This window comes from Labeo rohita, chromosome 1 (assembly GCF_022985175.1).
Source record: "Labeo rohita strain BAU-BD-2019 chromosome 1, IGBB_LRoh.1.0, whole genome shotgun sequence".
NCBI classification, from domain to species: Eukaryota; Metazoa; Chordata; class Actinopteri; order Cypriniformes; family Cyprinidae; genus Labeo; species Labeo rohita.
Window position 1 is genome coordinate 14723342 of NC_066869.1, and position 13461 is coordinate 14736802.

At 34.0% G+C, this 13461-nt stretch overlaps 1 protein-coding gene across 1 annotated transcript in view; it reads left to right on the forward strand.

Annotated features, from left to right (window-relative positions):
• Window positions 1-11553: 11553 nt before the first annotated feature.
• pkd1a (polycystic kidney disease 1a) overlaps window positions 11554-13461 on the forward strand; it is a 100238-nt gene continuing 98330 nt past the window's right edge. Inside the window, exon 1 of the mRNA XM_051117977.1 lies at window positions 11554-12230. Coding sequence (XP_050973934.1) covers window positions 11962-12230 — 269 coding nt within the window. The 5' untranslated portion in view covers window positions 11554-11961. The remainder of the gene's footprint in view (window positions 12231-13461) is intronic.

Below are 13461 nucleotides of genomic sequence, written 5' to 3' on the forward strand. Positions count from 1 at the left end.
GATAAATTGGTCTTACTTTTGTGACAATTTAGTTTTTGGTATTGTGACATAATTTTGACAGCAATTAGTCACATTTTCTTTCCAAATGTTCATTACTGTAATGTGCTGAGACTTTTACTGTGACTTTTCCATTACTTTCAGTGATTCTCATTATGATGAAGAATAATGTCAAAATGTAGGAAATCCTAAAAATAGCTAAACAGAATTTCGTATTTCTCATTTGTGACCTTTCGTTGACAGGTCTTGTGAAATTGACCCCTTTATCCATCTCTCAAGAGTGCCAACAACATAGCACCTCCAGTATGGACTATAGCAGCTTTATCCAATAAAATGAGTGGTGCGTTCCACGTGGAGACCTGAGAAAGTTTTGATTCCTGACATGACCTGGAGGTAGATGTGCCTTTAACAAGCTTAAAGTAACTTTTAAGAAGAAGGTGTGAGACAAAGTTGAGGCCTACGGCTCCCAGGTGTCTCCATTCGCACATGACATCTGTACTGAGGTGGTTCGACGGCGACACTTCATTTCTGAGTTCCTATACTCATATCTCACCTGCAGCTGGTTGATTTGGTCATAATTATGCAGTGAACAGATACAGCAAAAGAGCTTTGAGGTGCGTTGAGGTACACAGAGCACACCATTGTAGGTGTTAATCATGCAGAAACAGATGGTGTCTTTCATCCCTGCATCACTGGGGAAAATTAATTTTTTTAAGTACCTAATATAAAATATTTAGGCTACCTGACAGATGTCAGTGAAATAAGACATTTTGTAAGAAGTGTCTCTTTGCGGCCCCTGCTGTTCTAACCATTTTTAAAACACTTTATGTCTGTCATTCATTTTGCACATTAAAGATTTATAACATTTTTTATAACAGTGTTTTCCAAAGAATTTGCATAGTTTCCTTTTATATAAGCTGAAGTCAGAAGTTTACAAACATAACATGCATTTTGTATGATCCCTTTTATTTTGGTAAAATAATTAACATTTTGCAGATTCTGCAAGGTGTATGTAAACTTTTGACTTCAGCTGTAGTAGGCAGAAAGTCAGTCAGATGAGTAGCGTGTGGTATGCATGATTTTACAGTTTTCAATAAACAGCAATTCAGGAATTTGTGAAGTACACAAACATAGCTGAAAAAGATATTTTCTCTTTTGTCATTAGTACATCAAAGGACGAACAATGCCAAGATGGTGGATGCAGTATGTTTGAGAATATTTTTAAGCCACAAACATACATACATAATAATGGACATATTTTGTGCATAAAACTTGCCTATCTTTAACAAGTGCGTAAAAGCATGGTCTCACAGTTATATTCGAACAAAATATCACAATGAATCTGATTTTAAAGTGACTCATAAACAGTAACATGCTTTCAGGTAGTAGTGCTCCTGTTGGATAGCATAAAAAATTTCACAAAATTCAATTTCTGTCAGCCAACACGCAGTCCATGTTAAGACAGTAGGGGTGTTTGCTGCTGAGAAAATCCCAAAACTCCAGAAAACACACACACACACACACACACACCAGAGATCAATTGAAGTTGAGTTCATTCGTGTGTGAGGCAGCTTTGAACTTGACAAGTACACAGTGGGATAATTACAGATATTGATTAACTGGAATCCACATGTGTTCCTGTAAATCTTCAGCTTCTCTCTGATTCATCAGTGTTTCCTAGACAGCTCTGACAGGCCACATTCTGCTTCAATAATCACCATATCACAGGGTATTTTTAGGCTACAAATCTCTAAAGGAGGTCACACTGAGTAATATAAAACACATAATAATGCACTATAGAAATGTAAATGAATTCATCCTCTCAGTGTTCAGACTAGAGGATGACCAATGAGTTTTGCAATGACTATATATGTATAATATATATATATGTGTGTGTGTGTGTAATTTTTTATATATATATATATACAGACACACACACAGTAATATTGTGAAATATTATTGGAATTTAAAATAATGGTTTTCTATTTTAATTTACTTTAAAATATAATTGATTTCTGTGATGCAAAATGTGAATTTTCAGCATCATTACTCCAGTTTTCAGTGTCACATGATCCTTCAGAAATCATTCTGATATGCTGATTTATTATCAATGTTGAAAACAGTTGTAATGCTTCTCTTTTTTGTAAACCTGAGCTACTTTTTTCTTTCTTTTTTTCTTTTTTTTTTTTGAAAAATAAATAGTTTAAAACGTACAGCATTTTTTTAAAAATAGAAGGTAAATATGAAATCCATATACAATATAAGTAAAAAACTTTTATATATCATACATTATATTTACTAATTATATATTAATTTTATTTATTCATTTAAAAATATATATAAATATAACACAAAATGATAAATACTATTCTATATTTCATTTAAATTATTATTTTATTTATTGTTGCATTTGAGTCATTGTTTAAATATACTATTATAAATATAACGTTAATGTGAAATGTATATACAATATATTACATTAATTGTTAATTATATATTATTTATTTATTAATTTTTTGTCAAACATTTTTAGCGTCTTTTTTTTTCTTCTAAAGTCATTTAGACAATATTGATCAGCATTCAAGTACAACTAGTAGAAAACATCACAAATACCCTTAAGGCTCTTTTCAACTGCTGATAGCCTCCCCTACTGGCCAAAGGCCATACTAAATCTATTATTATTTGGATCAGGTTCTTCTTGTTTCCAAGGCTGTTATGTTCAATACACTAAATTATACATTATTTTACAGCATAAATGTGTAACTGATTAAGTAATTTTCTGAAACACTGATTAAAGTCACGGCAGAAGATGGCAGGTGAAGGGTTAATGTGGACGTCTGTGTGGATCGCAGGTGTTTCTGCTGCTGTAAATCACGTTTAGCAGTGACCTTTAAGAAGAGCATAATACAGACATATATTGGGTTTGTGAGTGTGTTAAGTGTATGTTGAGACAGGTGGTGGTATCTTCCACAAAATTAGTGTTGATCTCTCTCCGCCAGTCTAATTCACTTACATAGCAGTTAGCGTGGAAAATTTCCTCAGCTGTACACATAAAAACAGGCCGAAGTGAGGTTATATCATAGTCACAATTGAATTCATATATATAAAAAAAACAACTTTCAGAAAATTATTTCTGCAACATTACTTTAACATTGAAGTATTACGCTTTGGAAGTCATAACTGTAACTTATAAGATGTCTGTGTGACATTGTATTTTGTGCTTGCTTACTGTCACTGGGGATAATTTATTTACATCATGCTGTTATAGAGGGTTAATATAGTTTACTTGCATTTGCACAGAGAGGAAAGAGATTCAATACAGCTTATTATGATTCCCAGTCTGCATTTTAAAGCCATTTGCTCTTCAACTGGCAACAAAAGGTCCAGCTCTTGTACAACAGATAGAATATAACCAAACTCGTTGCATTGGCACTGTTTCCTACCAATATTGTATGGTTTCACCTCAATTTATGCAGTGAAATTACATTTTATATTGCTGCTTTGAGGTTTGATGTTAAGACATTTGTTCTGTAATGTTCTCGAGCGCAAATATATGCAATTAGAGGACACAGTGGTATGATCAGACAAGAACATAAATGAAAAAGTAAATTGATACAGACAGCTTGGGTCGCTCTAGGTATGATATTTACAAATGAAATATTTCAGAGTCAGAAAATCCAATCTAATCTGTGCTGAAATATGTTTAATATAACTTTGACCCAGCTGCAGATTGAATTCTACTGAATCATTTATTTGTAGATGCCACTTAAAATCTTGGAAAAAATGTAATGTGCAACTGTCCTTTTAGCATAGAAATAGGCAAATTAATCTGACCACTAAGAAAATGCATTAGCAGACAGCAAACAGAGAACATGTCGCACACACAGGTCAGAAAACACTCTGATTTGTTTCAGCCGGTCTAAACTTTTAGCTTTGTGTGTAGTGTATAGCTAAAACAAATTATTATATTATCTTTATTTCTTTGATTTTGGTTATTATATTAATGTGCTTTCTATTAATTAAGACATTTTTTTAATTTATTAATGGCAATGGTAATTTTGTAATCGTACTGTTGCATTATTTTACTTTTTATAAAATTAATTTATTTGTTTATTTATTTATGTCACATGGCAATGGTCATTTTTCACCCTTGTATGCAGTCACTAGGTGAAATGTCACCTGTCACAAATAATTTTATAATACTTTAATATATAACATATACATTATATTATTTTTATTTATATTATTTTGTTATTGCATTATGTTACGTTTTATAAAATTAATAAATTAGTTTCTTTATTTGTCTATCTATCTATCTATCTATCTATCTATCTATCTATCTATCTATTTATTTTTTTTATTTTTTTATGTCACATGGCAATGGTCTTTTTGTCACCCTTGTATTGTATGCAGTCACTAGGTGAAATGGAACCTTTCATTAGTGTTATAATAGTTTAATATATAATATATAAAGTATATTATTTTTATTTATATTATTTTGTTATTGCATTATTTTACTTTTTATGAAATTAATAAATTTATTTATTTATGTCACATGGCAATGATCATTTTGTCACCCTTGTATTGTATGAAGTCCCTAGGTGAAATGGCACCTGTCACAAATAATTTTATAATAATTTAATATAAAATATATAAATGATACTATTTTCATTTATATTATTTTGTTATTGCATTATTTTATTTTTTTTAATAAAATGAATTATTTATTTATTTATTTATGTCACACGGCAATGATCATAGTTGTATTTTACTAATAATTTTATAAATTATTAAATGCAATATATTTATTTATCTAAAAACCATAAAACATTATTTCTTTACTTGAAATTAAATGAACATTACATTTTAAAAAATGTAAAAAGTAAAATTTTATTTCAGCAAGTTGCCAAGGCAACATTTCTCATTTTCCTTTTGTTTGAAGTAGCTGAAGTACTAAAATAACTAAAACTAAAAAATAAAACATATTTTTAAAAATCGAATTCAAAACTATAAAAGTATATAAATGATACTAAAATAGCACCAATACCTTTGATTACATTTTTAAGTGATGTAAAGTTGTTTCGTGGCACTCACTGATCTCAGAGATCATCGTAATGCAACTTACATCAGAAAAAAAAAAAAAAAAAGATTTTATTAATCTATTATGTTGCAGTTTCTGATAATGTTCCAGTCTAATAGCAAGTAACTGCCTTATTCGCTCACCAGTGCAATTTTAATCACATTTGGAGCTTGGCGAGCAGTAATTTAGGTGCCTGAGTGCAAAAATAAAGAAGCGTTACATTCTATTTCGAAGCGTTCTGTCAGATCTAACATGAGCTTTCTGAAAAAACTTTTTTTTTGAAATTTCAAATGAAAGACAGTGCTTTCAAAGAGAACAGCAAGCTGTGCCAATTTGATGTGAATTTTCTCCTGGTGAGAATATGGACCACTGCAGCTCTTACATGCATCTCAGTCCATTTTCCCTCCTACAATGATAACCCACTCCTCTGCAACTCTTATGTCACTTTACTGAGTTCACCTGACCCGAGGTCAGTGACGGGCTCATCCCACTGATCCCAAATGAGTGAACTGTAAAGATGAGCACTAATGCAGACAATCTTCTCACTCAAGGCAGAAATGAATAGGCTGGTGTTTAGGGTTTAAGAGGGTCTGATGACTCCCACCTCACAACAGGCACATAATGACAGATTACATGGAAAAGTAGCATGCGCTTGGACTCATTCGTGATTGCAGTGTATACCTTGGACTTGCATGTAAACGCTGTGGTATATGAATCATACGGCAATCAGAGACTGCAATTTTTTCAATCATAGTCAGGCTAGCATTGGCAGTTACTCAGCACATGCTCAGCAGAGTCTGCCTGATATGTGTGACAATGAGATACTGCATTACTTTTTTTTTACTATGTTTTGATGCCTCTGAATTTACCCTGTTTATTTTATATTTGTAGGTTGCTAGTTAAAAATTGATGAACGATAGATGCATTTGATCATAAAGGTGAAGTCGGGTGCTACTTGATGATAAAATACAACTCTTGTGACTGAGAGATTGAATCTTTAAAATGCATAAAGAACATTATTTCATCAAAAAAAAAAAAAAATCATCAGGTCTTTAATTTAATATACCACTTTCAAAAGGTACAGGGGACAGTACTCTTTGTAGAAGGTCTTTGTATCTTATCAACTAAGATGTAGTACAGTGTTGTATTTGAGAAATGGTGGTTTAATATGTTTTATTTCTCCATAAGAGGGAGTTGTTCAAAGTTCGGGAAGATTTTCTTCTGCTCACCAAAGCTGCATTTATTTAATCAAAAATACAGTACAACAGTAACGTTGTGAAATATTATTACTGTTTTCTATTGTAATATATTTCTGTGATCAAAACTAAATTTTCAGCATCATTACTCCAGTCTTCAGTGTCACATGATCCTTCAGAAATCATTCTAATATGCTGGTTTGCTGCTTAAGAAACATTAATGTCAGATATGTATGTATGTATGTATGTATGTACCAGGAGCACCTTAAAAAACCACAACAAATTCCTCGTGTGTTTGCGCACACTTGGTAAATAAATCTAATTCTGATTTCTGATTATTTTAAATGTTAAAAACAGTTGTGCTGCTTCATATTTTGGTAAAAACAGATATGCTTATTTTGTCAGGATGCTTTGATGAATAGGATGTTCAAAAGAACGGTTTTCTTTGTGCCGCTGATTTGTGTGGCTCCTGCAAACATGGCACAAAAAAAAAACACTTTCTGTTCAACGACACAAACGGGTACAAAACACCAATATCCATATAAACACAAATAACCCACCTCAAGATTCACCTGCCACTGACGTGGAGACTGGCAGAGCACATGGCTCAAAATAGACAGAGCAACGTAATAAAGAAAGGTTAACTTAATAAACAAAGCAGGTGGGTGAAAAGATGAACAGACGAATGGAAACGTCCTGTATCCAATCAAAGAACTCCCCAGGTTGGGCTTGAAATCTCTTTATAATTGTCCCAGGATGATGAGACAAACTAATCTGCAGAGCAGCTCAGGGTGAATGAGGCAGCCTGACACCTCAAATTATTGCCGCATGTGACTTTAATTCAGAAATTAAACGCTTTAATTCAGAAATTAAAATCATGCTGCTTAAAGGTCACCTATTATGCCCCTTTTTACAAGATCTGTTTTACAAGTCTGTTTTCGTGCATGTCTCTTTAAATGAATTTTTTGTGCATGTCTCTTTAAATGCAAATGAGCTGCTGCTATAAGTTTAAATGCTATTTAAACTTATAGTTATTATTTTTCATCGACAGAATGTTCAAATGAGCCAAGGCTATTCAAATTCCAATGGTCAAAACTCCTCGAATCTCTTGAGACTCAGTCAAGCTTCCCTTCGATGTTCTATCAATATGCTAATCATGTTAAAATCACATTAGCAGCATGCTAATAACATGCTGATCATGGTAGAAACATGCTAATCATGCTAAAATGTGTTAACTACACGTTAATCATGCTAACAACATGCTAATCCTGTCAGCAACATGCTATTAACATGCTAATCATGTTAGAAACATGTTAACAACATGCTAGCAACATGCTAATCATGCTAGCAAAACGTTAATAACATGCAAATCATGTTAGTAACTTGCTAATCATGCTAGAAACATGGTAGCAACATGGTAATCATACTAACAACATCTTGATAACATGCTAATAATACTAGAAACATGTTACCAATATGCCAATAACTTGCTAATTATGCTAGACATATGCTAGCAACATGCTAATCGTGGTATAAACATGTTAACAACATGTTAACACACTTATCATTCTAACAACATGTTAACAACATGCTAATCATGCTATCAACGTGTTAGTAACATGCTAATAATGTTAGAAACATGCTAATAACTTGCTAATCATGCTAGAAACATGCCAGCAACATGCTATGTATGCTAGAAACATGCTATCAACATGCTAATTATGATATAAACATGTTAGCAACATGCTAGAAACATGTTAACAACATGCTCATCATGATATAAACATGCTAGCAACATGCTAATCATGGTATAAACATGTTAGCAACATGTTAACACACTTATCCTTCTAACAACATGCTAACAACATGTTAATCATGCTATCAACGTGTTAGCAACATGTAAACATTCTAAACATGTAACAACATGCTAGTCATGCTAAACGTGTTAGTAAACATGAAACATGCTAATAACTTGCTAATCATGCTAGAAACATGCCAGCAACATGCTATGTATGCTAGAAACATGCCAGCAACATGCTAATCATGATATAAACATGTTAGCAACATGCTAGAAACATGTTAACAATGTCTATAATGCTAACAACATGCTCATCATGATATAAACATGAAAACAACATGCTATCTACCTATCTGACACTGTATTGCCTTCAAAACATTCAAGCTTTAAGCTTTAAAACGTCTTTAAACGTCAATCTATTTCAGACTTAAAAAGAATTGTCACTTTTGAACTTTTGAAATCTTTTCACACTTTTTGGAGGTTGTTGGACTGAACAACTTCTGTAGCTGTAATAAGAAGACATTTCTTACTTGCATGCTGTTTTTAAATGCTCTAAACATGGCAGATTGTGTTTGGCTCACTCAGGGCTGTGTGTCTGCTAATACGGAAGTGTCCGTCTACAGTCGTGGGCGGGGCCTGTGAAATGTGATGTCACCTTTTACGAATTCTGCGAACGGCTTGTTCTGCTTATGATTTATGGGAATTAAAAAAGGAGCGGGTGGATTTGTATCATTATAGGGTGGTCGTGTACACACACTGCCAACACATTTATGTTCAAACAACATGTAAAAGTGAATTTTGCATAATAGGCGCCCTTTAACAATTTATAAGGAAAACCTCAAATATAACAGCACAGGTGAGTCTGGATCAGCTAAACCTGTGTGTGTAATCTGTGTCTTCTGTGTGCTTTTCTAAAATGAACAGCACTCTAGTTACAGGTAGCTGCTGTCTCTCGCTGTGTTCTTCTCTTTGGCTCTCTTTTCTCCTATCACTTTTCACGTTTTCTCTTCCTACTTTCATCACACCTCTCTGTTCTAAGCAAAAGAGCCACGATAGCTCTGTCTCTCAGTTTGTCTTGTTCTTTTATCTTGCGGGTGGATCACAGACGTCTGTGGTGTTTTAATGACATCCACTGGGATGACTGACTCGCAGTTGGCGCTAACAGGCACGTTAACTCTTAAAACGCAGTGCATGCTGGGGGACAAAAACTCTGAGAGGACAGACAAGTTGGGCGGTAAAACTTACTTTGGTTGAGATTTTTATCCCTCTCATGTCCTCAGATGACTTTCTTTCTTCAAGTTTGATGTAGAAAAGCACAGATTTGACACCAATCAGGGGTGTAACAACCAGATACGGATGTGACTAATCCTATGTACACACACACAGTTAAACAAAACAAACAAATAAAGAAAAGGTAGTAACAACCACATTTACAAAAATTCTACACAAACTGAACAACTAGTTGTAGTGCTGGGTAGTAACTGATTACATCTAATCTGGATTACAAAATCAGATTCCAAATATTTAGAACGAGATTACATTGTGTTTTAAAATGCACATAATCAAATTAAAGTTACTTTTTATGGATTACATGAATACAAGTTATTCACACAATGGCCGTAAATAATTCATAATTTATTGATTCTCCCTGTTTCTGCATTTTTCTCCTTTTTTTCTTTCTAAGAAATTCTGCCATGTGTCATTTACAGTGAGTATTTACGACAGAGAATGGACAAATAAATGTTTGTGTGATGCAGCGATACCCAAATTCGCCCAACTCAACAATTCTTTGTTCGCTGTAATATTACTTTGGTCAAAAATAGTGGCAAATATCATTGCTATGGTTACACCGGTCGATGTCATTCATTGCGGTTTCGAGTGAGTTCTGTTGCGTACACACTCAAAACATCATTTAGGACATAATTTAGCTCCTGAAACTTTACAGTGTGTAAGTTTTGTGTGGCCATGTGTGTTTTTTATTGACTTGTATATTTAGTCTTATCAAGTCTTGGTTATTAGTTGCATCCTTGGGTTCTGTTCCAGTCCACACAGGACTAATACAGATGATCTGAAGATCTCAGACTTCTTCTACGGCTCCCCCTAGAGTTTAAACACACAACACACCCAGTCAAGACCTGAATAATTCATGGACATTCTGCCAGAGATCAAATTTCTTCTGGATAGTGCAAAACAATGTGCATGAATGATGAATTAGCCATATCTAATAGATTTTTCTTTGGAAGAGATAAGAAAGAACGCCTATAGTTTATTCATGTATGCAGAGTTATTTCAGGATAATTTCTGCACTACCTTCTGAACCTTCTTTAAAAATAAATATGCTTGTGTTGTAATTTTAAAGAGTTTTCCTATAAAAGGGAATATCAGACTCTCAGAAATGCTCTGGTCAAGTTCAACTTTATTAATTATGACTTGATTATTTATACAGCGGCAGGAAAAATAACAATGGAAATATGAAGATAAAATTAGAATTGGTCAAAGAGGACGTCATCTTTGTTTTTGTATTTATTAACAGTCTTTTTGAAATGTTGATATTATCGTACTGATTTCTGTAATTTAATCAGACAGAATGTTTTAGGGTGAGGTTTTGAAACTTTTGATGCTAAATATAAAAGCAGTTGTACATCTTTATGTGTGCAAATCCATTTATACTATAAGGAAAATATTAAATGTGTTAAAATATCTTAAAATATAAACTTAAGACAACTAAATTAAATAGCTGTTTCCAAAATATAACAACTGGCTTTTACATAGTCACTATACACTAAACAAAATCTGTAAAGTTATTATCTGGAAAATATTTTTATTTTTTAATTAAATTGACTTAAATATTTTAAGCACTTAAATATATATTTTTTGTATAAATCTTTAAATCTTAAAAAAGACAAAGAACCAATAATAATAATAATAAAAGATATAAAATAACCGGAATTAATGTCTTGATTTTTAACCGGTCTTTATAAAGCAGAACAAAATGATTAATGTGAGAGTAAAGAAATATGTTAAACATACTTGGTGTACACATTAACACTGGCTGTTCTAAACTTACATTTTGTAAATATAAAATGATAAACTGATGTTTATGCTGTTGATTTCTCACCAAAATGGTTTCACTTCTCGGACAATGATGTCTTTAAGGAATTGCCTTTATTGCAAAGAATAAAATATTACTAATGAACAGTGCTATTAAAGACATCACCAGTTGAAAATAATATTGCTTACAAATGCTTTATTTCAAATATTCCAACACTAGAAAATGGGAAAAGCAGCTGTAACATTTTTAAAACAAATGACCAGGTTTTTATGTTGTTCATGTTGTAAAGTTCAGCACATGGTGAACAGTATTTGGATGATGTTTCTTTTTCATGCCACTTGCCTTCATACCATCCAGTGCATTTATGTAGGGTAAATTGTGTGGTCACGGCATATGACAGGGACAGAAAAATGGGCCTCATAGTAGAAAAGTTGTGCCATGATTAAATAAAGTAAATAAAAACCGTCTAAAACATAAAGCTATGGCAATATATTGGGGTTGTTTTAATCAGTAGCTTGTGTTTTGTAAGACGAAGCCTCATCCAGTGGAGAGCAGCGGCACTGCAGGATGGGAGAACGAGAGGAAGTTCTTCAGGAACTTCTGGCAGAGCAGAATCCAGAGTTTTTTTCCCCTCCTCTGGAGAAGAAGTGAATCTAGTTCCGTTAACGGAGGAATAGAGGGGGGACGTCATCGAACTTGGGGGAAAACGCGATTTCAGACGCTTTCTTGCTTTCTACGCCGTTTCTCTTATGGAAAAACTGGGAAAAGAGTGAACTTTCCTCCCCGCGTCCCGAGGAAAACTTCACCAACAGAAGGGGCGATGAGATGCGAGTGAGCTATGCCTTGTAGAAATGGACAGATTGTGTTTAAGCGAAAACATGGCGTCTGTCTCCCAAAGTTTGGATTATTTTCCAGTCTGCTCTTTGCACTCTGCTGCCTCGAGGCGCACTCGGGCGTCACAGCAGACGGGAGAGTGTGCAGCCCGTGTCCGTGTAACTGCTCGTGCACGGCGGTGGTACCGCAAAATTCGTGCGTGGTTAATTGTTCCAACATCGGACTGGATCAGGCCCCAGCGGCGTCCGACCTTCCGACCGACACGCACACTCTGTAAGTGACCATCCGGCCGCAACTCGCGGAAAAGCCCCGGGCGGGTTTGTGGGTGATGATGCGGGTGTTTGTTGTGATCTGATGGCTGGAAAATGTTGCCTGATGGCTGGTGTAATACTTCAGACTGCCACTGTTTATGTGTCAATCAATCATAACAGAGGATGTCTGGAATGGTGGGGGGAAGAGGAATCTTTTGAAAGTCTGATCTTAGTGCCAAGATCTTAGAAAAGTAGTTTTTGTTTGTTTATCACACACACATTGTTATTTTGTATTTTACAAACTTTCAGCTGCAGTGACTCTAAATGTCAACTGGTGTAATCATCTACTAAAAAATTGCCTGAGCATTATGATATTTTAGTCATGATGAGGGTTGTGTGACATGAAAACCATCTATTTTGTGATTTTGTCACATGACAACAAAATGGCTTCCTGCATATGGGTAATGCTACACTAACTTTGTTTTGGCGACCAAAAGTTTGTCTAATTTTAAATCATTTTATATTTTAAAAAACATTTTTAGTTGTAAAACAGTTTTTGCAGACTATGTAGTCTTTTCATGAGATTTTTCTCCCTCTTTTTTATTTATAGCTACACATGCAAAAAAAAAAAACAATCAATTCTTATTACTATAACTCATTTTCCAACTGAACTTATATCGTGCTGTTTTCATCTCAGTCTGTAAAAAGTGTCAAAAAGTGGTACTTCAGCTTTCTCCAAGTGGAGAAAAACATCTCAACCCAGGAAAAAGTCCAAATAGCTGCATAAGTTTAAGCCTGCACTTGATTTAACACATGCACACATCTTGTGCACCAGTAGATGCATGAAAACATTGTGCAGGTAGACTCGCGATGAGTTCTTGCGTCAAGAACACTGTGTTCTTTACTCTCGCTTCTGTGGCGCTCGATCTCCAGCATGTGTTATCCATTCACATAGGCTGCAGATGTATGTGCAGAAAGATGGGATACTTTGAACTCTCCCCTTTTTTTAGGGCATAAAGTTGTAAGAGCGAAATCTTTCATCAGGCGACTCTTGCAAAATTGGCAATAATTATAATACTATAGGTCACATTTACAGGGCGCTTTATGAGGAGGCTTGTTGTTGCGTGGTTTTCTCCAGGCTGTTTAATCCTGGAAGTCAATTTCTAGAAACAAAGCATACAATCTTGGCTAAAAAAAGTTATTTGTTTTTCCACTGAATGATTAGTTTTTCATTGAACACACACTGAATGAAC